The 27919-nt window shown below is 42.1% G+C and overlaps 1 protein-coding gene and 1 non-coding gene across 5 annotated transcripts; both read left to right on the top strand.

Moving 5' to 3' along the window:
• Positions 1-7023, top strand: LOC100827185 (ATP-dependent RNA helicase eIF4A). Of its 4 annotated transcripts, none has more exons than XM_014901680.2 (8): positions 4-201; positions 289-337; positions 475-615; positions 956-1189; positions 1369-1408; positions 1472-1569; positions 1661-1700; positions 6610-7023. In XM_014901680.2, the coding sequence occupies exons 1-7, from the start codon at positions 122-124 to the stop codon at positions 1676-1678; spliced, it is 660 nt and encodes a 219-aa protein (XP_014757166.1). In that variant the 5' UTR covers positions 4-121; the 3' UTR covers positions 1679-1700; positions 6610-7023. The 4 variants fall into 4 exon arrangements, with proteins under 4 accessions (XP_010234684.1, XP_014757166.1, XP_014757165.1 ...); XM_014901679.2 differs by lacking the exon at positions 6610-7023 and adding an exon at positions 6455-6603; XM_003573809.4 differs by having other exon boundaries at positions 6-201; positions 6661-7023.
• On the top strand, positions 3638-3760 carry MIR7754 (microRNA MIR7754). Its single transcript, NR_127042.1, has one exon. It is a non-coding gene; the product is annotated as a microRNA MIR7754 (primary transcript).
• Positions 7024-27919: the final 20896 nt, after the last annotated feature.

Raw genomic sequence — 27919 nt, 5'->3', positions numbered from 1 at the left:
AAAACTTATTTCTCTTCTAGGTTAGATATTGTGCAGAGTGCAGACCCGCTAAGCAAGCAGAAGACATTCTGCGACAGTGCCGCAGGGACATCTCCTCCTTTGGTTCGCTTTCTGGGTACCGATGAGGTCACCGGCCGCCGCCGATTTCTCCGATGCGCTGTCGTCTCCGAGCTCCCCAGCCACGACACCCCTCCAATCCAGGTGAGAATTTCCAGGATTGATCTTCGTATCCACATGTGTATTCTCCGCACGAATCAACCCTCTTGACACCCTCCTCACTGTCCGCAGCTCCGGCCGCCACTTCTACCTTGCCGTTGACCGCCTCCAATTCAAGATGGTGCGTATCCACCTCCCTTGTCCCATGCATTTTGGGTTTCTGTAACATGATAACTGGGTCCAATTGAGCAGCCACAGATCGAGCGAATTGAAAGAGATTCGGATTTTTGTGAACCTGTGATTTTATTCATGATGCAGAGGACACTGCTGGAACTCCTAGGCGTTGTCTCTGATCGCCGCGGTGCACTGCCAATCGCCATATGTGTTTCGTCACGGGATGAGCTCGATGCCACCTGTGCTGCTGTTGCCAACCTCCCCTTTGTGTCATTATCACCGCTGGTATGCTCAGTTTTATTCCAAATTTACATGTTCAGTTTTGTGACACTTTCTGGTTGCATTGAGTGACAATTGTTGGATTCTTACTTCTGTGGTATACACATTTTGCACTAGTAATTGTTCAATTATTGATATGATGATTGGCCCCTGCATCTAGGAATTATGACTCGTACTATTGCGAATGTTGTTCCATATCCCAAGGTCTGAAGTTCTCTTACTTTTCTGTTGCACCTGATATGAAGCTATGAATGCCGTTTCAAGTTCTCTTTGATTGTTTATGACCCCTTTGATGAACAAATTTTTGTTAGCTACTTATACCAATCCGTGAAATTTGTAAACACAGTATAGTGATCAAGCTGAACCCGAGCGGGCATCCATTCTTGAGAAGTCCCGTCAAGCAGTAATGCAGTGGAATCAGACTAAAGATACTGATATTTCTGCAAGTCCCAAGCCTGAAAGCATGGTTGCGAAGCTAAGCATTACAGTAGCAACAGATGCTTGTTTGCCTTTGGCAGCAATGGGAGAGGCTCCCCTTATGACTCGTTTGCTGATAAACTACGAATTACCCACAAAGAAGGTGACCAGTCCACATATTTATCTTGGTATTAGTACTTTCTATGGCCCAAACATCATGAGCTGTTTACATTAAATTTTACCTTTTAGTGGTATTATGCATTCATGCTGTTTCATCGTGTGCCCTGGATTCTAATTTTATACCGTTTTGTCATTCCTGATGTTTGCATCTGGATTTTTCAGGAAGCTTATTTAAGACGTATGTCAGCATGCTTGGCTGCAGGTAAATATCGATTGACCTACTTCTTATGAGTATTTCTTTAGCTGATGTACTATGGTAGTGCAGATGGAATCATTATTAATATGGTGGTTGGTGGCGAGGTAGCCCTTCTCAAGTCTCTAGAAGAAACCAGTGGTTTTGTCATTGCAGAGATGCCAATACATGTAAATATGCTCTTTTACTTGCTGTTCATTTTGCCGTCATACAGTAATAAGCTCTTAAAAGTAAGCTCATACATGTAAACTTGCAATGCAGGTTTCTGAGATATTATGACTACCTGAGTTCATTTCAGAAGGTACTATGATTCTTCAGCGCTAACTACTAGTCTACAGGTTCAACATTTTTCTTTCTGAGGGCAGTCGATTGCCATTTGAGTAGATAAGAACAAAAAAAAAGACCAGGCTAGTCCCCAGGGTTAGTCGAAGGGGGTTTGTTGGTGCTACATTGGTTTGTGGAATTACTATTTGCTTCCCTTCATATGGCTGGCTGGTCTTATAGTTATGTTTCAGAAAGAACATGATAAAAATTTGTACTTCTGTTTTACTGAGGAACTGAAAATTTCAATCAACCAAGGGTCGATGATGCTGGTATGATACAAGGCGAGTATTGTAGTAACTTAATTATGACATAACCATATAAGTTTACAACTGCACAATCTCAATTTATAACTTCACAACTGCAGGCTAAAAACTTATAAGTTCACATGCGCAGACTAAGAAAATATATGTTCACAACCAAAATACCCAACAAATAAGAGATGATTGATGACTCCAATTTATTCTTTCATCTCATTACTCTCATTCATGTTTTTTTACTTACAATGAAACATCATATATATGGTAATGATTTACCAAAAAGATCGATAGAAAGACAAAAAGTTATGATTTAGATTACTCTCATTCATGTTTTTTTACTTACAATGAAACATCATATATATGTTAATGATTTACCAAAAAGATCGATAGAAAGAAAAAGAGTTATGATTTAGATTACATATATATGATGTTTCATTGTAAGTAAAAAAACATTACTCTCATTCATGTTTTTTTACTTACAATGAAACATCATATATATGTTAATGATTTACCAAAAAGATCGATAGAAAGACAAAGAGTTATGATTTAGATTACATACAATTCATATTCTAGCTATTGGGGGGATGACTCCGGGTAGGGTCATGACGACACATACTAGCCGAGATAACGAGGGCAAAGCCGGCACAGGCAACTACGCCGGCATCCTTAAGCCGAATTGATAACAGGCCGGCATACCAAGGGTATGCCGGCATATCTATCTTGTCTTATGCGATTGCAGGATAAGCACAAGCAGTCTGATCTCGGCCAATGCCGGGATGCGTCAACGGTCTTATCCTGAGCACATGGCGCAAAGTAAAGCAGTGCCCCCTTTATCACGAGAAAACAGTCGTTGCTCATGTCGCGGTGCCAGACGACTGCACAGTGACGCGCCGAAGAAGGACCGATGACGAAGGCCGGCGCGTGGCTACAGTGCGCGCCGCCTGACGCTACGAAAAGTAAAGCTGTTTTGTCCCCTGCCGTGCAACCCGGAGGGAACCATGGGGCGTACCCGGCGGGCCCCGTAGAAGATAGGGTTCGCTTTTGGTCCACATGTCAGTGTGACATCGGCGGTCTATAAATAGGAGCACCACCCCTCCTGGGAGAGGGATCCTTCACTTAGTCATCTAGGGTTTTCCCCTTCTTCTTCTTCCTCCTCAAGAAACAGCTCAAGGAGCGCCATTGTAGCCCTCGGTATCTCGGGAAATACTACAAAGCAGGAGTAGGAGTTTTACCTCATCAAGAGGGCTCCGAACCTGGGTAAAACTATATGTGTTCTTGTGTTGTGCGTGGTTCTAATCACGTCCTCCCTTCTCCGGTTCCTCCTTCGTCCATCGGCCCCAACATAAGCCATCCTATGCCATCTGCCGTGACACCACCACGACACTAGCTTTTATGGTATCATGGATTTTTCTTGGTGGTCCTTTGTCAAGAGTTTGTTGTTCATCAACAAAATCATTGTCTAATTTCTTCCGTCTCAATTTCTCGTGTTTGAGGCTTGATTCCCTAAGTATGCTATTGTCGGGATCTATATCCCACTTGCAGTGAGGACCTTCTTTGTAGTTATCACAAAATCTTGAGTGGAAACGTATATTTGAGTGGATATAAAGAAGCTTATCTGTTGTGTTCTGAGTCAACTTGTTGGATATAAACAAGATTGATTCCTCAAGTATGTTCTCTCGGCTGAGGAACTGCTAATGGGATCGATCGAACCTGAGTCAAGGGAGTGAATATAAAAATATATACTCCATGTTCTCTCGGCTAAGGAACTGCTAATGGGATCGATCGAGACTGGGTCAAGGTTCATTAGCAGTTCCTCAGTTGAGAGAACATGAAGTACATATTCTTGTATTCACAATGTCAAAAGGAACATGCTAAATCACAACAGGGTGGATATGCTTGTTCATATACACTCAAATATACTTCTCCAGTCAAATGTTTTGTGATAACTACAAATGAGGTATTCACCGCAAGTGGGATATAGACCCCCACAATAACATACTTGAGGAATCAATCCTCAAACTTGAGTTGCTATGGAAGAATTTGGATAATGATTTTGTTGATAAACAACAACCAACTCTTCACAAAGGACCACCAAGAAAAATTCAGAAGGCCACAAAAGCTAGAGAATGAATGGTATGTAATCTAAACTGTAACTCTCTCTAGAAGGTCAGAAAAGCTAGAGATTGATGAGATGAAATAATAAATCAGACTCAGAGTTATCAATTATTGTTGAGTATTTTGGTTGTGAACTTAGAACTTTAAGTCTGCACTTGTGAACTTATAATTATCCTGCTGTTGTAAACTTATAAATTTAGATTGTGCTGTTGTAAACTTATAAATTTAGATTGCGCTGTTGTGAACTTATTATATGGCATGTTATAATCTAGTTACTACAATACATATAAATTGTAACATATCGGCGTCATCGACCCAAATTCACCAAGGACACGTACCATATCCTGTTGAATCATGTGGGGGTCATCAACCAAAATGGTTTGGTTCACTACCCACGACCCATCGTATTGTATTGGGGTCATCGACCCAAAGTCGTTTGGTTTGTGACAAACGTCTCCAATTAGCGTCCTGAAGAGGTATATACCCCTTGTTGCACATCGTCCTGGAGGGGTAGCAACCCGTGACCCCACTCCTCGACCTGGTTCACGGCAACTATGGTCTCTTCTGTCAAGTTTTCTTTGTACCTCCCATGCTTCCTTTCTCGCCCTTGGCTCCACAGTTAGCTTAGGCTCCTGTGTCATGTTGCTCTTTTGTCTTTGTTGAAGCTAAATGACGTCGGCTGTTCCAAATTCTTCCTCGAAGTACAATTTGACGGAGTGCGATGATATTTGATATCCTGTGGTTTATCTAGCTTTCCACATAAGTAACACCACAAATTTTAAGGTAGCAGGCCTCACAAGCTTCTCCAACATTGCGAATGTTAACCTATCTATCATAATTGCTTCACTCGGTGTCTCTACTTCCTCGTAATTTATTATTGCTGGCACATACTAGTACTACTATATGCAAAAAGATTGATTGAACTAAAACTGATAAAATATGAGATAAAAAAACCCTGGAATTGACGGCTTACTCCCAGGTACCTGAAAGAAATGGATACTAATTTTACCTGCATATTTCTAGGCATGAACAAATTTCATTTGGATATATTTTAGTAGAAACGATTTGCAGCATACATAATTTAGTAAAACATGCACTGCACATATCAAAGTATAAGAAATTTATGTAAAAATGGATTTCTTATCGAAATTAGGCAAATTGATCACCAAGTTACATGAGAAATGGAACTTTTGGTCAATATGACACCAAGAAATCTATGTTAATTAATAGGCAGCCGATGTGAACAAGAGTGCAGCACAGGAAGTAAATAATTGGGATTAATTGATAATAGGCACCCAATGTGAGTAAGTAAAGAAATGCATCTCAGGAAGTAAAACGATTGGGGTTTGTGTAGATCATGAGCAAGGCAAGAAGCACCTTCTAAAACACTTCTAGCATTTAGATCAAAACTAAACAAGTTCATCTATTTTTTTAACATTGTCCATTGCCCCCAATGTTGTTTAACATTGTGGCGGACATGCTGACGATCCTCATTGCTAGGGCAAAGGAGGATGGTCAGGTTGGAGGCCTAGTCCCTCATTTAGCTGGGGGCTTTTACGTCCTGCAATAGGCGGATGACATGATTATCTTCATGCAACAAAACTTAGAGAAAGCTGTCAATATGAAGCTTATCATGTGCATCTTTGAGCACCTTTTGGGTCTCAAAAGATTAATTTTCACAAGAGTGAGATTTTCTATTTGTAAAGGCCAGCGAAGAGGAAAACCAGTATAAGAAATTGTTTGGGTGCAAGTCTGGTTACTTCCCTTTTCTCTATTTGGGCGTCCCAATGCATTTTAGAACTCTCCGCATAAAGAATGGAAATCCGTGGAGGAACACTTCGAAAGGAAGCTAGGTTGTTTGAAAAGCAAGCTGCTATCGTACGGGGTCACTTGTCCTTATTAATTGGGTACGTACTAACATGCTGATGTTTATGTTGTCTTTCCTCAAAGGGGTACGGAAAAGACTTGACTTCTACAGATCTAGATTTTTCAGGCAAAGTAATGAGCATAAACAGAAATATCGTCTGACTAAATGGAACATCATTTGTTGACCAAAAGACCAGGGGGGCTTGGGTGTTGAAGTATTGGATATTAGTAATAAGTGTTTACTCAGCAAATGGTTGTTTAAACTTCTTCACGAGGGTGTGTGGCAGGAGTTGCTGCACAACAAATATCTTCAGACTAAAACTTTATCACCTCCCTTTTGGAAAGGTCTTATGCAAGTCAAAGATGATTTTTTTTTCTTTCTCAAAAGGATCCTTTGTGTTAGGCAATAGTTGAGCACTCGTTTTTGGGAGGTTCATGGCTTGGTGACATGCCTCTATCCTAACAGTATCCATCTTTATATGATATTGTGCAGCGAAAGACGTTTATGTTGCTCATTTTCTATCCGAGGTTCAGCTTAACATTGGTTTCAGACTGAATTCTGGCACTAAGTGGACGGCTTGGCTACATTTAGTCCTACAAACCTTTTTGATGAGCCACATTCTTTTAGATGTAAGCTGACCACCTCAGGTGTCTTTTTGTTTAATCTATGCATGTGGACATGTTGAATGGACGCAATAGATTTCTCCATAAGTACATGTGGAAGCTCAAGATACCACTCAAGATAAAGATTTTCATGCAGTTTCTGTGGAAGCTCAAGATACCACTCAAGATAAAGATTTTCATGCAGTTTCTGAATAGAAAGGTCTTCCTTATTAAGGACAACCTTGTTAGGAGAAACTGGAATGGATGCAAACTTTGTTGGTTTTTTGTGATAACGATGAAACATTCACTCATTGTACCTATCTTGTTCCCTTGTTCACGTTGTTTGGGAATTGATTGAATGGGGTTAATAAAACAACAAAAGCTAAAATTGGTTTTTAGGCTTTTAGCTTTATGTTAGGACTATTTGGAATTGCAGAAACGATATTGTTTTTAACACAACTGGAGCGGCTCATTTGTTGCATGTTGTTCACAAGACAATGCATTAGATCCTCTTATAGTTCTTCTTGCTCTCTTTGGATCAGCGAGAGTGTATGGATTCTGAGATGAATAACCATGTTTTTAACTAGACTGGAGTCTACTAATTACCATTCTCTTTGGCATCGTATCTGGGAGTCATAGTTGTGGCAACTGGCAAGTGCTCACGGGTCCGATGCTCTATTGCAATTGAAGCACGTCACAGTCAAAAGTTATCCAGTGAGGTGTTTCGCCAGGGCAAAGAGCGAACAAGGTGGCAGTGGTCGTCTGGGTGTCTATGTGAAAAGGTCAAGGTCAAGCTCAGCATGTGTGTGGTGAAACCATGACCTGTTTTCGTGATGCTAAGAGCATCTTTAGCAGATTTTCTAAAACCAGTCTTAGGGGTCAAGCTCAGCATGTGTGGTGAAACTGACCTGTTTAGTTGAGTTCTTCCGTGATACTAAGAGCATCTTTAGCAGATTTTCTAAAACCAGTTTTAGGGATAGGAAAGAGAAATTGAAGAATTTTTTTATGAAACAACAACGGCGACTGGTACTTGGACACGGTTACAACATCCCACATGATCGGCAATGCATATAACCTCTCCAAGATTTATGCTTCTATTCCCTCCGTCTAACAAAAGATGTCTCAAGTTGTCAAAATTTGAATGTATTTAGACATGACTTGTTGTATAGATGAATTTAAATTTAGTCCACAAAATTTAACTGATAGCATCGTTGTTGGCAATGGAGCTCGTCTCTCCATTACTTCTCCTAGTTCCACCTTCTTACGTATTGTCCCTTCCATCTTATCAATGTGCTTGTCTTTCCCTCAAAAAACAATGTGCTTGTCTCACCTAATATTATCAAAAATCTAATCTCTGCTCGTAGATTTACTTCTGACAATGATCGTTCCGTGGAATTTGACCCTCCTGATCTATCAACCAGGAACACAATCATGAGGTCCAATAGTTCCAGCAGCCTCTGCCCTTTTTTGTTTCGTCATCGTCCAGCTCCACTGGCCTCGCTGCCATCAACGACACCGAGCTATGGCACCCTCGTCCTGGCCATCTTAGTGCCGCTACTTCACCAAAGACCCAATAAAATTAGCCGTTGTAATTATCTTGCGAATCTGTTTAGCTTGGCAAGCAGCCCAAACAATCTTTTTCTGATTCTATGTACTCGTTCCGATCCATAAAAAATGGTTTATGGATTGGAAAGAGGATTACTTTACCTTTTCAGCTAACACATTGTGATCTCTGGACGCCCCGTGCCTAGGTGTTCCAATTTAAAATATTATTTATTCATACTTGATGTCAGCGACCCGGTGGACCTGTACAAATCTTTCTCTGATGGGCCTCGCTACACTTAGCCCCAAACAACAACAACAACTTCCAGCGAGGCTTGGCCCAGAATGGGTCTATTGATCCTATAACCTTTACCTTTATCTAGTAGAATTTCCAGGAAGAACTTGGCTTTCGGCGGACCGGCTAGGCTAGGCTAGGTTTGATCTACTCTTGTAATGGAATTCGCCGTGAGGGAGGATGGGTGGAACAGCACATCTAGAACCAAATAGTTCATCAATTTGAGTTGTTTTCCTTGATCTGGAGTCGGATTATTCGTGAGTTTCGAGTGGTGCTCACAATCTGATATCAGAGCTACCGGTCCTGGAGCTTCCCGACCACCACCACCACCACACTCGATTCAAGGTACGGTGGCACGCGGAGGCGATGGAGAGTTTACCGCCGGATGGGCGTGTACTCTATGACCTTCTCAAGGGCGAATTCAAGGAGCAGCAAGACGCGCTGGTCATGACCGTGGGCAAGTTGTTCGAGCAGGCGTCCATGAAAATTGACGACCTTACACTGAGGATTGACGGGGTTCGCGATGATCTCAGGGTCGACATCGGCCAGATCCGCCTAGAGATGGGCTGCGAGGCACGAGGCGAAATTTCAAGACTGCAGAGTTCTCCCTTACCCAAGGCTGCCATCGGACTGAACATCGACGACAACTCCGGCATGACGAGCACCCGCCCCAAGCTGCAAGGTCTCTACATTCCACCGCGGTTTCGAGGTGCGTCCGATTCCAAAACTTCCCCCAAATCTGCTTCTCCACCGGAATCCCCGGGGTTCTGATACACCTGATGGTTTTGGTTCGGGACCTCGTGTGGAGTTGCCCCGTTTCGATGGATCCAACCCTCGACTGTGGCAAACTCGCTGTGAAGACTATTTCAGCCTCTGGGGTACATCACAAGCTCTCTGGATACCTTATGTGTCGGCTCAGTTTGAAGGGGCTGCGGCTCGTTGGCTCGAATCCGTGCAGCGTCGAATGCCTCAAGCTACTTTGGAAGAATTATGTGATGTCTTGCAGGCTCGATTTGATTGTAATCAGCATCAGCAATTGATTCGGCAGTTATTTCATATCTAGCAAACTCACACTGTGGCAGATTATGTTGACAGATTCTCTGATCTGTATGACCAGTTGACACCTTATGAAGAAGTGTTAGATCCCTTACATTATCTCACCAGATTCTTAGATGGCTTGAAGGCTCCAGTTCAGTTGATGGTGGTATTACATAAACCGAGTGACTTGGATGATGCGTATGAATTGGCTCTTCTGCATGAGGAGGTTGGCGAGGGGAATACTTCCTTGGTACCTGTCGTGCCTCGCCGAGCACAACCCCTCCCACTTCCTTCCACCGCCACCCAAACAGCGTGTGATGGACGAGCGCAAACTCTTGAGACCCAACGTGCAGTTCCTGTGGAGGACAAACGGAATGCTCTTCGCAGCTATCGCGAGGTCAAGGGCTTATGTTTCATATGTGGAGTACGGTGAAGTAAGGATCATCAGTGTCAACAGACTGTGCAATTGCATTTTGTGCAAGAGTTATTGAACATCTACAACCAGATCTGTCCTTGCTATCGTATGAGGAGGAACCTGAACAGTCTCGTCAGTTAATGCAATTGTCTGCTGCAGCCTGCAGCTGTCGAGAAGGAAACTTCTGAAATTACCCTTCAGCTATTAATTGAGCTTCAGGGCAAGACCTTTCTGTTCCTGGTGGACTCTGGTAGCACACACACTTTTCTGGATAGTTCTTATGCTAGTCAGTTACAGCAGGTGCAGTCCATTCCTCCAGTTAAGGTGCAAGTAGATGGTGGTACTATCATTCATTATCACCATCAGCTCATGCAATGTCTCTGGACTTGTGATGGTCATAAATTTTTCAGTGATTTTCGTTTGCTACCTTTGGGAACTTATGCTGGAATTTTGGGTTTAGATTGGCTAGCAGTCCATAGCCCTATGCAAGTTGATTGGGCCTAGAAGTGGTTATCTTTCAACCGCAAGGGGGAATTGGTTACTCTGCAATGAAGTTATCCTGATGAGTGTGCTATCACCTTGGTTTCCTTGTCTGCTATTGTGCCTGTAGAAGATCAACCCATGAAAGGGAAATCTTGCCCCTGTATGGGTTTTGATGAATGATGACAACATGGTTGAGGAACTAATGAGTTACACGGAGTGTTTCAGGTTTTAGTTCCTCAGAAGAGTTGGTTTAGCCAGCATCGACGACCCCTAAAAATTGAAGTACAGGTACTGGCTTGAGGTATGAAGAACTCGGTGAAAAACGGAGAAAAATGTGAAGCGTAGCGTTCCTCATAGGTCTTTCCGTAGCTTTTTCTTCACTTAAGTATAGGAACGCCGTACTATTAGGGGGGTTTGAAGTGTGGAGCTGGTTTAGGTGAAACCTATACTTCATTTTCAGCTTAGGCGAAAACCATTTTCTGTGTGAGTGTTTTTTGTCGGAGTGAAGAATGAAGCATTTCAGGCTTCACAGAAACTTCCGCGTGAAGTCTACACTCTGATTTCAAATGTGTTTGAAAAACTTTGTCGCTTTATGTTTTGACCACATAATCTAACCATTGTGAGACAAAGAGATAAAGTGTAAACGGAAGTCTCAGGGATCACTTTATCCAACGGGTCACAACGGCTAGATTGGCGGTGGCCAAGGCTATATAAGACGACCCACCCCGAACAGTTTCGGTGGTGATCCCCAAGGAGATGTTCCAAAGTACACCTGAGAAAACCCTTAGAGCTGAACTGAGCGTGAAGAATGGGATCCCCTCTCTAGCCGAACACTTGAAGCTTGTTACTCTTGGTGATTGGCATCACCTAGACGACTAGGAGTCAGTGTTGAAGAGCAATCGAAGTTTGTGATTTGCCATCAACCAGTCTGTGAAGGTCCGGAGATCACCTCAAAATCTACCACGAGTAATTGGGCGAGACGTTGGTCTTAGCTCAGGAGTATTGGGTGGACTTGTGTGTCCGCAAGTCTTGTGTGACTCAGCCCCCTCAACAGAGACATAGGATTGTGGCAACAATCTGAACTTCGTAAAACAAATCCCTGTGTCTTCGTGTTCTGGTGATATCGTTTCTCAATTTTATACTTTCTGTTGAAGTACAACTGTTCTTACTGTTCTTGTCTTCATTGCTACTGCTTAACTTGTTAATCTTTCTTCATTCCACTGCAACTCTAAAATTTGCTAAGTAAAATCTTTGTTGTCGAAGTACTGTGACTGTCTTCGGTCTTCATTTTTGAAGAAAACTTAAAATTAGTCACATTCACCCCCTCTGTGACGTACTCGATCTTTCACTTGGTATCAGAGCAAGGTTTCCTTGTTTTGGTTTAACCACCTGAGGAAGAAGTATGTCTAATGAAGGGAAGTTACCTGTTCTTAGCAGTACCAATATGTTTTTTGGAAAAATCGAATTAAGACTCACATCATATCTACTGACCCTTGTGCTTGGGAAGCAGTCACAAACGGTTTTGTTGTTACTCAGGGCCCCATCTCTGGATACGATGCTATATCTCTGAAGAAGTATCAAGCGAACGCCAAAGCCTGTGATATCATCTTCTCAACTGTCAGTGATGCCGAGTTTAACAAGATCAGTAACCTTGTTGATGCCAAGAAGATTTGGGATCTTCTCGCTGAAGTCCATAAAGGGACAACCACTGTTAAAGATTCTACAGTTACTCGCCTCATCAGTCAGTTTGACAGACTTGTGCTTGAGCCCAACGAGACTGTTTCTTCACTCTATGATCGTATGAGCACCATTGTGAATGAGTTGAATGCTCTTGATGATCACAATATCACTGATTTGATGCAAAACAGAAGGTTCCTTCGAGCTCTTCCCATGGAGTACACCACTGTCTGTGAATTGATCAAGCATCGGCAGACTTCAAGGAGTTAACCCCTACCTGGGTGCTTGGAAGAATTGTGTCCTATGAGCTTGATCAGGAAGAAAAGAAGATGATCCATGGTCCTGGATCTAGTTCAAAGAAGAACATTGCACTCAAGGACAAGAAATCATCCAAGAAAATCGTTAGCTCCAGTGAAGAATCTAAAGACTCATCTTCGTCTAATGAAGAATCCAACTCCAGTGATGAGCTTGCTCTGTTTGTGATGAGGTTCAATAAGAAGTTTGGAAGAAAGTTTGGAAACAAACTGAAGCATCAAGGTGAATCTAGCTCCTCCAAGTATCGGAAATCTGCTCATCGAAAGAAATCTGATATGGCCAAAAGAGCTTGCTTCAACTGTGGCAAGAAAGGGCACTTCATCGCTGAATGTCTTGAGAAAGTTGATGAAGACAAGGAGAAGAAGGGATTCAAGAAATATCCTCACAAAAAGAGCCATGATCGTCACAACAAGAAGGATTGGAATAAGAACTCTGCTCACAAGAAGAAGGGGAAGTATTACTCTAGAGCACATGTTGGTGAATGGAACTCAGACTCTTCATCGTTTGAAGAATCATCTGATTCTAAGTCTGAAGACGGTGTCACCGGATTGGTCATAGCTATTTCATCTGCCTAAGAGAAGACTTCACTGTTCGACTCTGCAGATTCATCATCTGAAGATGCCTCCGGAGACGGTCGCAACTCACCATCATGCTTCATGGCAAAATCCTCTAAGGTGTCATCTCATAGTGAAGATGAAGTAAATTCTAGTGATAATGATGAAACTGATAATGAAGAATCTGAACCCATGACATATGAAAGACTTCAGTTCATTGTTGAGAAGCAAGAAGATTTGTTTATCACTGAGGTTAAGAAGAACACTAACATGGCTAATGAACTCAAAAGACTCAAGTCTAAGTTTCGGGCCATGGAAGAGTCTCATAAGGATCTGAAGAAAGTTCATGCCGAGACTAGTCTTAACTATGTTTCGATAATTCAAGCATGATAATGTGAAGAACTCTTATGAGGATCTCAAATCCGTGAATCTTGATCTCAATGCTAAGTTAGTCAACTTACCTCAAAACGATGATTCCCCTTAAGTATGTTTTAAATGCAATTCTTCATTAAACAATATTCCTCAAATCACTACTTCAAATGCTGTGACTCAAACTGATTTCACTGCTTCAATTGATCCACCTGATGTTGCTTCTAGCATTACTACTTCTATTGGTGAATCTTGCACTGCTGTCACTAACTCTTCATCTAGTGATCTCTCACTGGTTGAAGAAAATGCTAAGTTGAAGAAGCAGATTAAGGCTGGTATCCTCAAGTGTCACCATGGGGACTGAAACCTTGAACCAGATTCTTGATCTTCAAATTCCTCGCCGTCGCAAGGAAGGTATCGGTTTTGAGAGAAAATACAATGTCAACGGTGATGCTTGGTTCCCTGAGCAATATCCCCCTACAACATTTGTCCAAGGAAGAGGGAAGTATGCTGAGGTTCCTCAATTTCTGGGGAACTTAAATCCTCGCAAGGATGCTTCAAAGCGTCCCAATACTTCACGTGCTTACCTGATATTCCATGTTAATGAATCTTACATTCTGAGGATGGGTAAGGATAACAAAGTGAGAGCTAATTTCACTAGAACCATAATGCGTGGAGAACATGCAGAACCTCAAATTTGGGTGCCAAAATCTGCCAATGCATTTTTCCGTGATGCCTTGTGTTCTTCAAGTTCTACTAATATGCAGGAACCCATTAAAACATGGGTGCCTAAACGAGTCTAACTTTGTTCGTAGGCATATGCATCCGGAGAAAAAGAGTGGGTCATGGACTCCGGATGTACGAATCACATGACCGGTGAGAAGAAAATGTTTAGCTCTTTAGAACTTGGTCCTCAACATCATGAGAACATCAGTTTTGGTGACAATGGTAAGGGAAAGACTATATGTGTATGTTACTTAGAAAAGGATAACTCTTTTGTCTTAAGAGGGCGAAGAAAGGGTAATTTCTATCTTGTAAATTTTGAAGACTCCTCATACTCACCCCCTACGTGTCTAGTTGCAAAATCTTCATTAGGGTGGCTCTTGCATAGAAGACTCGGTCATGTGGGCATGAAGAATCTAAACAAACTAGTCAAAGGCGACCACATCCGAGGTCTGAAGAACGTCTTCTTTGAGAAAGATCATTTATGCAGTGCATGCCAAGCTGGGAAGCAAATCAGAGCATCTCATCCCGCGAAGAATGCCATGTCTACTTCAAGACCTCTCGAGTTGCTTCACATGGATCTGTTTGGTCCTACTACATACATGAGTATAGGAGGTAACTCATATGGATTTGTGATTGTTGATGATTATTCACGTTTCACTTGGGTTTTCTTTTTTGGATGATAAGAGCACGGTAGTTGAGATCTTCAAGAAGTTTGCACGAAGAGCCCAAAATGAATTTGAAGTAACCATCAAGGGCATGCGAAGTGACAATGGAACATAATTCAAGAACCTGATGATGGAAGAATTTCTTGATGAGTTTGGCGTGAATCATGAGTTCTCTGCACCTCATGTTTCTCAACAAAATGGGGTTGTGGAGAGGAAGAACCGCATGTTGATTGAAATGGCTCGGACTATGCTAAATGAGTACAAGACTCCTGACCATTTCTGGGCTGAAGCCATCAACACCACATGCCATGCTTCAAATCGCTTGTATCTTCATCGACTCCTGAAGAAAACTCCATATGAGCTCATCTCCAACCGCAAGCCTGATGTGTCATACTTCAGAGTCTTCGGAAGCAAATGCTACATCCTCAACAAGAAGAATAGATGAGCTAAGTTTGATTCTAAATGTGACGAAGGTTTCTTCTTGGGTTATCCCTCGAATGCACATGCTTATCGAGTCTTCAACAACACCATAAAAGTTGTTGAAATTGCTAAGGATGTGCAGTTCGATGAAGCTAACGGCTACCAGGAAGAGCAATTGCCAATGTCTGTAGATATTGAAAAAATTTCAGGGAATATTCAAAAGATGGCCATTGGTGATATTCGTCCAAAAGAAGTCAAGCAAAGTGAATCCAGAATCAATAATGCAGAAGGTGTTTCACAAGCTGAAGAACCTAACCAAACAGGAGCTTTTACCCCGGTTGAAGAACAAACTGTTGCTTCAAATGAAGCACAACGTAGCACTACTGGTGGTGAAGTACATCATCCGAAGATCTGCAAAATAATCCAGAAGGATCATCCTGTCGATCAAATCCTTGGAGATATCAGAAGAGGTACTCAAACTCGCTCACGTGTTTCAAATTTTTGTGAGCACTTCTCTTTTGTGTCTTCAGTTGAGCCAAAGACAGCGGATGAAGCATTATCGGATCCGGATTGGGTGATGGCTATGCATGAAGAACTGAATAACTTCAAGAGAAATCAAGTCTGGACCCTCGTTGAAAGCCCAAGGCAAAATGTCATCGGCACTAAATGGGTCTTCAGAAATAAGCAAGAGGAAGACAGAATCGTCATCAGGAACAAAGCATGTCTTGTTGCACAGGGCTTCACTCAGGTTGAAGGTTTGGATTTTGGTGAAATCTATGCCTCTGTTGCACGTCTTGAATCTATTAGAATTCTTCTTGCATATGCTAATCATCATGACATAACTTTATATCAAATGGATGTGAAAAATGCATTTTTAAATGGAACAATTGAAGAACTTGTTTATGTTGAACAACCTCCTGGTTTTGAAGATCCAGAACATCCTAATCATGTTTATAAACTTGATAAGGCACTCTATGGCTTGAAGCAAGCACCTCGAGCCTGGTATGAATGCCTCAGAAAGTTTCTAGTCAAAAAGGGTTTCAAAATTGGTAAAGTTGATCCAACACTTTTTACAAAGAAAATGAATGATGATCTATTTGTGTGTCAAATCTATGTGGACGATATTGTGTTTGGTTCCACTAATCCTAGTTTCAGCGAAGAATTTAGAAAGATGATGATTGAGAAATTTGAGATGTCCATGATGGGAGAATTGAAGTTTTTCCTCGGTCTTCAAATCAAGCAAATGAAGAATGGAATCTTCATCTCTCAAACGAAGTACATCAGTGATATGTTGAAATTTTTTGGGATGGAATCTGCCAAGAAAATTGAAACTCTAATGCCAACTAATGGTCATCTTGACCTCAACACTACTGGTAAACCGGTGGATCAAAAGGTTTTTCGTTCCATGATTGGTTCCTTACTTTATCTTTGTGCATCTAGGCCAGATATCATGTTGAGTGTTTGCATGTGTGCAAGGTTTCAAACAGATCCTCGAGACTGTCACCTCATGGCAGTAAAAAGAATCATCAGATATTTAATTCACACCCCATGCTTCGGTCTCTGGTATCCCAAAGGTGCTTCTTTCGATCTTGTTGGCTATTCTGACTTAGATTATGCTGGTTGCAAGGTTGATAGAAAATCCACTTCCGGCACCTGCCAATTTCTCAGAAGATCCTTAGTGAGTTGGTCTTCAAAGAAGCAGAACTCTATTGCTTTGTCGACGGTTGAAGCAGAATATGTTTCGGCAGACAGCTGTTGTGCCCAACTTGTTTGGATGAGGCAAACCCTCAAAGATTTCGGTATCTCAGTGGATGCCGTTCCTCTCCTGTGTGACAATGAGAGTGCCATAAAGATTGCCAATAATCCCGTCCAACACTCTCGCACGAAGCACATTGATATTCGACACCATTTCCTCAGAGATCATGTGTCCAAAGGAGAAATTTGCCTAAACCATGTAAGGATAGACAAACAACTCGCAGATATCTTCACCAAACCTCTTGATAAAATCAGATTCTGTGAGCTGAGGAGTGAATTAAACATCTTGGATTACCAGAATATCTCTTGAAAACTTGCATACTTGTGAATACTCTTGCATTCATGTTTACTTCAGATGCATTGTCTTCAGTATTTCTGTTCCTCAGTTTTAGTGTCGTTTGTTCTTCTTTTCGTTTGTCTTCAGTAGGTTTAGAAGCCTGTTGTTTGTTTCTTTCTTCAAATTCATCTGCGGCGTTGTTCTTCACTGCATTTGCCTCTTACTGTCAGATGAAAATGAAACTAAGGACACGATAGAACCCATCTATCTTATCTATTTCTTGTCTGTACACAAAGACTGTTCATCGTAATTCATGTATCATCGTAATCCTTGTCGATAATGCAAGAATTTTCATTCTTCAAAAATGAGTTTTGTTTTTGGTAAAACCGCAAGTCTTCAAAGTTCTGAAGAATACCACTTCAACGGAATCTCCGTTTTAGCCATAGTCTTCACGAATCTTTCCAAACAGTAAAATCTTATCCCAATGGAAAATTAACTGTACGGGGAAACCCTACCGAAATTTTTGGGATAAAAGATACCTATAAGATCCTCTCTTTTTCACCTCCCTATAAAAGGCCACCATACCCCTCCTCCGGAAAATCACCCTACACCGCAAATTCCCATCTCTCTCTCGCCCGGAAGCTCTCGCGACTCCTTCTCGCTGCGACTCTGCTCCAGCCCGGATGAGTTCTTCAAGCTCCAATCTTCATCAGTCTCATCGCCAATATGCATCGATTCAAGTCGGGAACTGCAGGCAAGCATCGTTTTTCCCTTCGTAGATCGATTCCAAGTAGCAAACGTATCTTGATATCCTCCGTTTGCTGCAGTAGATTGACTGCTCTCGCCGAGTTAGGGCTTTGCGATTAGGGTTTTGGTGATTCCTCTGTTCTTCACCGAGCTCATCTTAGGTACACTTCAAGTCTTCATTTAATTCCTAAAATTAGATGAATCCTCAACTGTTCTGTACATTGCTGTGTTTGCTTAGAATGATTTACTCTAAGATTTCGAAGCTCCAGCTAAATCAGATCTAGGTTGAAGCTCTCTAGTAGAATTTTAGTTTAAATCTGTGTAGCTGTCTTCTTTGAAGAACTGAGCAGTCATTCTTCATAAACATGGTCAATTTGCTTCAGCTAAAAACTCTTGCCAAAATATTTGTTTCTTAGAATTTGTGTACTTCTCACCTGTTCTTCGTACCCTCTATTTCACAGGTGTCACCATGTCAGATTCGACCATGTCTAGCAATGACTCATTGAAAGAGACTCGGTATATGTTTGATTCAACTCCTGAACCCTCACCTCCTGCGTCTCCGCATGTGAACATCGAAGACTCAGATGAGGAAATTGAGGAACTAGTTCCTCTGAGAGTGACACTCTCACCAAGAGTCAGACTGAAGTATGCTATCAATTCCCCACGTCCTGGTGAAGTTCTTCCAATCGTGGAAAGAAAGTGGTGATGAAGCCCAAGGCTGAGAAGAAAGAAAAGGCCAAGAGATATAAGGATGTGCCTCCTCCCACAGCTGAAGAAATCTTTATTTTTCTATTCCTCAGAAGACGACGTTGAAGGGGAGACCAGGATGAAGAGAAAACATCGTCTCTAGCAGATCATTCGTAAGCACTCCCATGTGCTCGCAGCTGAGATCAGAAGAAGAACCAAAGAGGCTGAGAATGCCAACATGTACTTTCCTGCTCCTAAGCTGGGGCACTTCAAGATTGTCCACAAAGATGGAGGGCCTCACCGTGAGGAATTCAACAAGAAGGCTCTGAAGATCATCAAAGACATCAATTATGTTGACATCTCCAAGAAGCCCAAGTCCAAAAAGGCTTCAGATGCTGAAGACAGTGATGTTTTCATGTCTGAACCTGCAGTCGAGCTGCATGGTCTTGCCAGAGCTTGTAGGCTCAGAGGTTCCTCATTGTCTCCTCAAGTTCCGCAAGAAGCCTAGTGAAGAATCCAAGTGCAACGCTAAGATGCCAGAGAAGAGGAAGGGCTCTGAAGACTCAGAGAAGCAGTTTAAAAAGGACCTGAATAAAGCCAGAAAAGCCTCTGCTGTTGGACCCGGTTCTTCATCAAAAGATGCTGCGGATGCTACCGCTATGGCTTCTGGAGAAATTCCCTATCGTCCTCAAGTCGTACAAATCGACCCCGTTCCTCTTGCTGCATTTGAGGAAGGATCGCTCCCAGATCACCTCATGAGTCATGTTGTAGGTCTTATTGTTGCCAAGGCTCAGGCTGAAGAATGGGAGCTCAACAGAAGTATTCGTGTTGCTCGAAGAATAGAAGAAGAAGAACGTGCTGAGAAGGAAAAAGCTGAGAAAGAACGTGTTGAGAAAGAGAAGATAGAAGCTGCCCTAAAGAGGAAAGAAGAAAAGAAAAATGTTGAATTGCAGAAGAAGAAAGCTCAGAAGGAAGCTGAAGAAAAGAAAAGGGCTGACCTCATCACCCTGAAGAAAGAAAAAGAAATTGCATTGAAGACCCAGGCTGAGCTTGAGAAGAAGAAAAAGAAGGCTCTGCTTGCTGAACAAATGAAGCAGGCAGCCGAAAGCATGAAGGCTGACAAAGCCAAGAGCGAAGCCAGGAAGAAAGCCGCCAAGAAGAAATCTCCTGAAGAACAAGGTGGTAATGAAGAAGTTGATCGAGAGAAGACCGAATATGAGAAAACGAGGGATGCCGCTCGTGAGATCCGTCCCGAGATTGGTCTCAAGGCCAGAAATGAGCCAGCAGCCCCCTCAGATACTAAAGAAAGTCAGGATATTCCTGCGCCAGTCGTACCGGAGAAAGTTACCATGACTCGCAAGGCGTCAGAGATCGCTGAAGTGAAGAAGACTACCAAGGAATTTGGATTGAGAATCAAAGTTCCTACTGGAAGAAGTTTGTAACATCCCAATTTTTCTAATTTGGATGTTATTACCTTTTTCATGTCACATGCATATCATTTTGACCATATTTGAGTTTGGAGATGATCTTACAATTCAATTAGGAGTTTATTTGGACCTTAAAAGTGATTATATGCATTTGTTGGAATTTATTTGAGCTGCATATGCATTAAAAATATTTATATAAATTATATTCCATGAGGAAACTATTTTTCCTAGCTTCCAAACAGGTATTTGGAATTTCAGGAATTTTCTGGAATTTTTCCGATGCCGTTTGGTATTTTATTTGCCTTATTTGATTTTCTAGCGATTTAGAAACACAGAAAAGCTATTTCTGTATTTGTTTTTATTTTTCTTCCGCGGAGTACGTTTTCTCTGCATGGAGCCGTATTCCCGTGAAACCCATTTCCACTTAAATGTACCAAAAGGGTATCTTCTAATCTCGTCCATCCATTCCCCATCCAACGGCCATCCTTCCTTTTTCCTTTTCTTTTTTTTTCTCTTTTTCTCCTTTCTTCCTTCTTCTTCCTCACGTCTGTTCCTGGCTGCAGCCATGGCCAAGCCAAGCCAAGCTCCGGCCGTGCCCAGCTTCCGGCCCCCCCTCCCGCCGCCAAGCTCCGCCGCTCGAATTTTAACCAACAAGATTGAAACCATCCCGGACTCTATCTCGTCCGAATTTTAAGCGAAACCGAATCCCGTTCAAATCTCACCCACCACCGGCCTTATCCCGAGCGCCCCGCACCCTATAAATACCCCCAACCTGACGCCCTCGAGAGCACCAATCAATCCCTCGAAACCTAGCTCGAAGCCGCAGTCAATCTTGCCACCAATTTCAAGTTTCGTCGCCGTTTCCACGCAAACTCCAGCGAGCAATTCCTACCGCCTCGCCCCAAATTAGTCCGAGCCACCACCACCTTTAGATCCCTATCAACGCCTAGAACACCATACACCACAGCCTTACCTTCGGAAACCTCTTTTTCGCCGACTCCCATCAATTCCGGCGAACTCCATCTTCTCCGGTGAGCTTTCTTGCTCTATTTTCAAGCTGCAGTCTGTTTTGATTAGCCTACTTCTATACCCCGTATCTTTTGTTCCGTAGATACTATCTAGGATATTCTTTTTGCATCTGTTAGCTTACATCTTGTTCTATAAGTTAGATCTCTTTAGAAGCCCCGTATCTATCATCTTCAGCAGTGCTCGTCATTCCAAATCGTATTCCCAGTAGTATTTTTAGATAAGATATCTTTCGATGTTCTTGTTGAGTAGATTGTAGACCCGTTTAGGTTGTAAGCTTCTGTAGTTTGACGAGTAGGTCTTGTGTTACACCCTATTAAAAGATAAAAGTTTGTCAAAACTAGCTACCTGTTAAAAAGAACTTAACACCGGTTTACTCTAACCAGCACTGTTATTGATTAGACACTTTGTAGAGCTTAATGTTTAAAATCTATAAATCCCTTTTGGATTATTCTTTCTGTAATGTAAACATTGGTTAAAACTCTACGCCTCAGAACACTTTTCACGTAACATGTAATTCGATTACACTACTAGATTAATAATTGAAAACTGTATTCACAGAACCCTGTTTTTGATTAGCTACTTTCGTAGGCTTGTATCTTTTGTTTCGTAGCTCCGTCTTAGATGAAACTTTCTGTGTTATAAGCCTTAAGTTACGATCTAGTTTCAGTACCTTCCGTACTGTTAGTTCAGACGTGTTTCGACAGTCTTCTTCCCGTTAGATTCGCTATCTGCTATCAGCCTGCAGGTTATCATTTGTCTCCACTTGGTTCGAAATCTTGTTCGTAGCCTTAGATCTGTGCTTACCGTTGGATTAGTATTAGTTGTGCCTTGTTAGCTTCTGTTATAAATTTAAGTTTGTGTAATTCTTATTCGGTTCTTATGGGAGTTATTATTTGGAGTTGTTCAACAAGTTATTCATTATTGCTTTCGTTCTTCGCGATAGATTATCCCGAGTGTGAGTGCGAAGAGTGCCAGGGAAATTATGATCGTTACAGCAACTCAGGCTCAGGCAAGTGGATACCTTTGATCATCTAGAATCCTATAATTTTTGCATATGCTACTTTGTTTACAAGTTGTAGGCATGCATGTGTAGGTTTATATTGTTATGAAGTATTTATAAAATGCGTTTGCAATTTATTAGCTATGTCCTAAGTAGTATGCCTATAGGTTATTGTCATGCCACCAATTACCCTAAGTTATTACTTCTATGATTTTACAAAGTGCTTGCGACATTATTGTTGCGGGAGGGACCCAAAACTATTTTCAAAATATTAAGTGCTCAGAATTGAGTCATATGTGTTTGGAATTTTTTTCGAAACAAAACCTCAAAATGTTTTCAACTGGGCGGAGGGGTATGTTTGAGACCATTATTGGTTGTCGACAAGGGCAGCATCCTATTCGGCTCTGCAGATGCTCAGGAATTCGGTGGGGACCGCCGTCCAGAATCTAAAAGTTCAATTCTTTTCCAATGGAACCCAAAAGCTTACCTGTACAACCACCTTCTATTATGGCTCTGGCTTAGTCGAGTAACTAGCGGGAAACCCTTACTTGGGTACCGTCATCCGGAGAGGGGCCAATGTGCTCATATGCGGCGGGCGGTGCCAGGATTAAGTATAGGGGGCTTCTAGTGAAAGACTTCGTCACAATCTTTACCTGCTGCGCACGCTTGTCGTTAGGAAACACTTTGAAATGATTGTGTCTGGTGGGTAAAGTGTACAAACCTCTCGAGAGTGTCAATCTAATCGATTAGCCATGCCCTTGGTTACGGGCGATCTTTGAGCTACTAAGTCTGGTTAAGAGGAGATCTTCTAGTTTTGTTTTCAAAAAACCAAAAACTGTTTTGACTCGATGGAAGCATCCACAGAATGAGTATCTACTTGATGGATCCCACGGAATGGGTCAAGGGAAATCAAGGGTTGCTATGTGAGTGTCAGTTTGACCCAGAATGCGTAGTTAGGTCGTGGAGATTCCACAGAAAGACCATATCTACTTTTCAAAACTATTTTCTATGAAATTCTAGATTTAGAGTTTTGCAAAGAACAGCTATTATGAGTATTTCAAAATAAAACTTGCTGTTTTGCAAAAGAACCATAGAAGCCACTTAGGAACTATCCAATAAGCATGTACTTGCATTTCTCCTAACCTCACAGGTATTTACTTGCGAGTACATTCAATGTACTTATCTGCACCTATCATGTGCAGAGAGCGATAATTAAAGGAAGGAGGTACGAGGGTCGCGAGTCTACATTCAACTTGCCTGTGGCGTGGATGGAAGCTCATTTATCTTCATTTGATATTTTTTAGACTTTCGTTGTGTAATAATACTCATATCTTTTATACGTTGTAATAAAGACATGAATTATGATATTTCATCGTGAACTGTGGGTACTAGCATTGATCCAGGGACTAGTACTATAAACACAGTGATTCCATGTCCTTAATGGTCTGGGTCACCACAGATGGTATCAGAGCTCATGTTGCCCATAGCTCGAGACCCTAGACTTGAAAAACCTTAGGAAAAATCTTATCACCCTGAAAATTTATATACTTATTTTTCTTGTACCCTTTACTATCCTCATGAAGTAAATTATTAATTTAATTGTTGCTAATCTCTTCTATTCTTTTATCTTTTAGATGAATTTTCCCAAACGATTCCACCAAGCCGGCCAATGAGACCATGCCTTTGAGAAACAGCTTTGTGATGTTGCTAGGATCCTGAGTTTACCAGCCCTGGAGTTCGAAGGACAGGAAGTTGGAGTGAACCGTCACCGCCTTGACAATTGGACCATGAGAGCCCGCATCAGGAGCAACCCTGCTAACCTCTACGGCAGGGACATTGTCTTTGAAGTTTCTGCCAACTCATGGGAGACGGCCATCTCAAGAGCAATGCAGGAGGCATTGGCTCGGTTGTGTGGAGTTTATGCTCAGTTGAGGGGAACGGAGTACTACTATTTTGCAAGGTTGGATCGACATGGAGAAGTTCAGACCCTACCCACTGGCCCTGACCTGACGCCACCACGGTCACCATGGCCCAGATGCAGCATCTTCTCTCTGCCACTCAGTGTGAGTACAATGTTGCAAGAGTCATCGCTGAAAATCATCAAGACAAGGCAAAAGATTTCAACCATTGAAAGAGTTGGAACATCAACACAAATACTTCTCGCTGAAGCCTCAAGATCCAGAGCCGTCTCTGCTTCCTCCTACTTTAGTGTCTGATCGCCCGTCCAAGGTGTCCTCACAGCCAGTTCCGTCGCAACCGCAGCTGAAGAAACCACTTCGTCCATCTGACTCACAGTATGAGACCAGCTCAGGCACGGATGGTTCCTTGAAGAACCTGGTAGTGAAGCTCTCCTGGAAGATCGACGATCAACAAGACATGCTCGAGAAGCAGGCAGCTCTTTTGAAGAATCAAGAGGTGCTAATCAAGAAGCTGATTTCCCGTGAAGAGAAGACTAGTGGCATGCTTCAAGATTTCCTCGCCAAGCACTTCCCAGACGTCCTAAAGCCTGAAGATATCGAAACCACTCCAAGCCAGTAGAGTCTTCAACATTTTTGGCATCTTGTTGCCAAAGGGGGAGAAGGAGTCGGGGGCGGGGGGGGGGGTTCGCGTTTATTTGACTCTGGGGACGTTTGCTTTTTATCTGGTTCTTCGTCCTTCGTCGTTTGAAAACTTTAAGTCCTATCCGTCCGTCGTGGTTTAAAACTCTTGGTTGTGTTGAAGTACACTTAATATTGCCTCTTGCATGAGGATTCTGCAGTGCCTGTAATAAATTTAATCTTCATGCATTTTTGTTCCTCATGCATGCATGTTTACTTCAATACCTATTGGTGCTGCATCTGTTTACTTCAATTTATGAGCATGTATGAATTTTTATTTATTGCTGCTCTAACCTTGTACACGATGCACACCCTTGCTTCTGAAGAATATGAAGATTTCCTCACACTCCTAAAGTGCACTTGCATTCAAAAAGCAATCTTAAATAGTGCATATCTTCAGTGAAGAACGGAGAAGAATGTGAAGCATAGCTTTCCTCATAGGTCTTTCCGTAGCTTTTTCTTCACTTGAGTATAGGAACGCCATACTATTAAGGGGGCTTTGAAGTGTGGAGCTGGTTTAGTTGAAACCTATTCTTTATGTTCAGCTTAGGCAAAAACCATTTTCTGTGTGAGTGTTTTTCGTCGGAGTGAAGAATGAAGCATTTCAGGCTTCACAGAAACTTCTGCGTGAAGTCTTCACTCTGATTTCTAATGTGTTTGAAAATTTTTGTTGCTTTATGTTTTGACCACATAATTTAACCATTGTGAGACAGAGAGATAAAGTGTGAACTGGAGTCTCAGGGATCACTTTATCCAACGGGTCACAACGGCTAGATCGGCGGTGGCCAAGGCTATATAAGACGACCCACCCCGAACGGTTTCGGTGGTGATCCCCAAGGAGATGTTCCAAAGTACACCTGAGAAAACCCTTAGAGCTGAACTGAGCGTGAAGAATGGCATCCCCTCTCTAGCCGAAGACTTAAAGCTTGTTACTCTTGGTGATTGGCATCATCTAGACGGCTAGGAGTCAGTGTTGAAGAGCAATCGAAGTTTGTGATTCACCATCAACCGGTCTGGGAAGGTCCGGAGATCACCTCAAGATCTACCACGAGTAACTGGGCGAGACTTTGGTCTTAGTTCAGGAGGATTGGGTGGACTTGTGTGTCCGCAAGTCTTGTGTGACTCAGCCCCCTCAACGGAGACGTAGGATTGTGGCAACAATCTGAACTTCGGAAAACAAATCCCTGTGTCTTCGTGTTCTGATGATATCGTTCCTCAATCTTATACTTTCTGTTGAAGTAAAACTGTTCTTACTATTCTTGTCTTCACTGCTACTGCTTAACTTGTTCATCTTTCTTCATTCCGCTGCAACTATAAAATTTGCTAAGTAAAATCTCTGTTGTCGAAGTACTCTGACTGTCTTCAGTCTTCATTTTTGAAGAAAACTTAAAATTGGTCACATTCACCCCCCCCCTCTGTGACGTACTCGATCTTTCAACCCATACCAGCAGAAATTCAGCTTTTATTGGATCAATTTGCCGACGTCTTTAAATCCCCGGAAGGGTTGCCTCCTAGACGCTGCTATGACCATACCATTCCACTCATTCCTAGAGCTAGGCATGTTTCCATTCGTCCATATCGCATAGCACAACATTTGAAGGACGAACTTGACAATCAAATTACTGAACTTCTGCAAAGCGGTATGATACAACACAGCAATAGTGCTTTCTCTTCCCTTGTCTTGTTGGTCAACAAGAAAGACAAAACATGGAGAATGGTGGTTGATTACAGGCATCTTAATGCCCTGACAGTGGAAGGAAAGTATCCATTGCCAGTCATAGATGAGTTGCTTGATGAGTTAGCTGGTGCAGCTTGGTTCTCTAAGTTGGATCTGAAGGCTGGGTACCATCAGATTAGACTAGCTCCTGGAGAAAAATACAAAACTACTTTTCAGACTCACAATGGGCATTTTGAATTTAAGGTCATGGCATTTGGCCTTACTGGAGCGTCAGGCACATTCCAAGGTGCTATGAATAGTTCTCTAGCACCAGTGTTGCGCAAGTTTGCACTTGTGTTCTTCGATGACATTCTTATTACAGCAAAACATATGAAGATCATCTACAACACATTTCTTAAGTTTTGCAGATCCTCAATGAGCACCAGTAGGAGGTGAAGTTGTCCAAATGTGCTTTTGCACAACATCAGATAGCTTACTTGGGACATGTCATTAGTGGAGAAGGAGTGGCTACTGACAGCAGTAAAATCATTACCATTCAAAAATGGCCTACACCAACTAATGTCAAACAGGTCAGAGGATTCCTTGGCATTACTGTTTACTATAGGAAGTTCATACAACATTATGGCATCATTAGTAAACCATTGACACAATTGCTCAAAAAGGGAACACCATTCCACTGGACTCAAGTCACTGATGAAGCTTTTCATGTTCTGAAACAAGCCCGTGTGTCAGCCCCTATCTTGGCCCTTCCAGATTTTACCAAAACCTTCATTATTGAGACAGATGCTTGTGATGTGGGCATAGGTGCAGCTCTTATGCAAGATGGCCACCCATTGGCTTATGTTAGCAAGGCCTTGGGTCCAAGGAATCAATCTCTCTCTGTTTATGAAAAGGAATACTTGGCAATTCTCTTAGCCATTGAACAGTGGAGATCTTATTTACAAGTGAAGGAATCTATCATTCAGACAGATCAAAAAAGCTTGTCCCATCTAGATGATCAGCGGCTCCACACTGAATGGCAGCACAAGGCTCTTACTAAAATGATGGGCTTAACTTACAAGATTGTGTACAAAAATGGTACTACCAACACTGCTGGTGATTCACTATCTCGTAGACCCCATTCTCCTGCCCACATTTTAGCTGCCTCTTGTTCTCAACCAGCTTGGTTAGTTGATATCTTGGCCAGTTATGCCCATGATTCCAAGGCACAAGTTTTACTGCAACAAGTTACTTTGGAACTTGATTCACATCAGCACTTCAAGTTGGTCAATGGTCTCTTACAGCACTTGTTTGTGGATTGGACATTGTTGGAATTTCATAGAAGAATCTTTGATGCATTTCATACCAGCCCTGTGAGGGGTCATTCTGGATTTCCAGTTACCTATAAGAGAATTCATTCCTTATTTCGTTGGACAGGAATGAAGGCTTTCATCAAGGATCAAGTGCAATCATGCCTTATTTGTCAACAGGTTAAACTTGAAAGAGTTCCTTATCCTAGGCTATTGTCTCCTTTACCAGTTCCTAGTCAGGCTTGGGAAATGATTTCCATGGACTTCATCAATGGCCTTCCCACCTCAGTACACTAAGTATGGTCATTTATTCCTCTCCATCACCCCTTTAATGCTCAAAAGGTTACTGAAGCATCTGTTGATCTTGTTT

Source organism: Brachypodium distachyon, chromosome 3 (assembly GCF_000005505.3).
Source record: "Brachypodium distachyon strain Bd21 chromosome 3, Brachypodium_distachyon_v3.0, whole genome shotgun sequence".
Classification (NCBI taxonomy): domain Eukaryota; kingdom Viridiplantae; phylum Streptophyta; class Magnoliopsida; order Poales; family Poaceae; genus Brachypodium; species Brachypodium distachyon.
Note: the sequence above shows the minus strand (reverse complement) of the source record. Positions and strands in the feature narration are given on the sequence as shown.

Coding starts and splice junctions, on each gene's coding strand:
- LOC100827185 (XM_014901680.2), top strand. CDS start 122: ATGAGGTCACCGGCCGCCGCCGATTTCTCCGATGCGCTGTCGTCTCCG. Junction 616..955: donor TTGTGTCATTATCACCGCTG/GTATGCTCAGTT, acceptor TTGTAAACACAG/TATAGTGATCAAGCTGAACC. Junction 1,190..1,368: donor ACGAATTACCCACAAAGAAG/GTGACCAGTCCA, acceptor TGGATTTTTCAG/GAAGCTTATTTAAGACGTAT.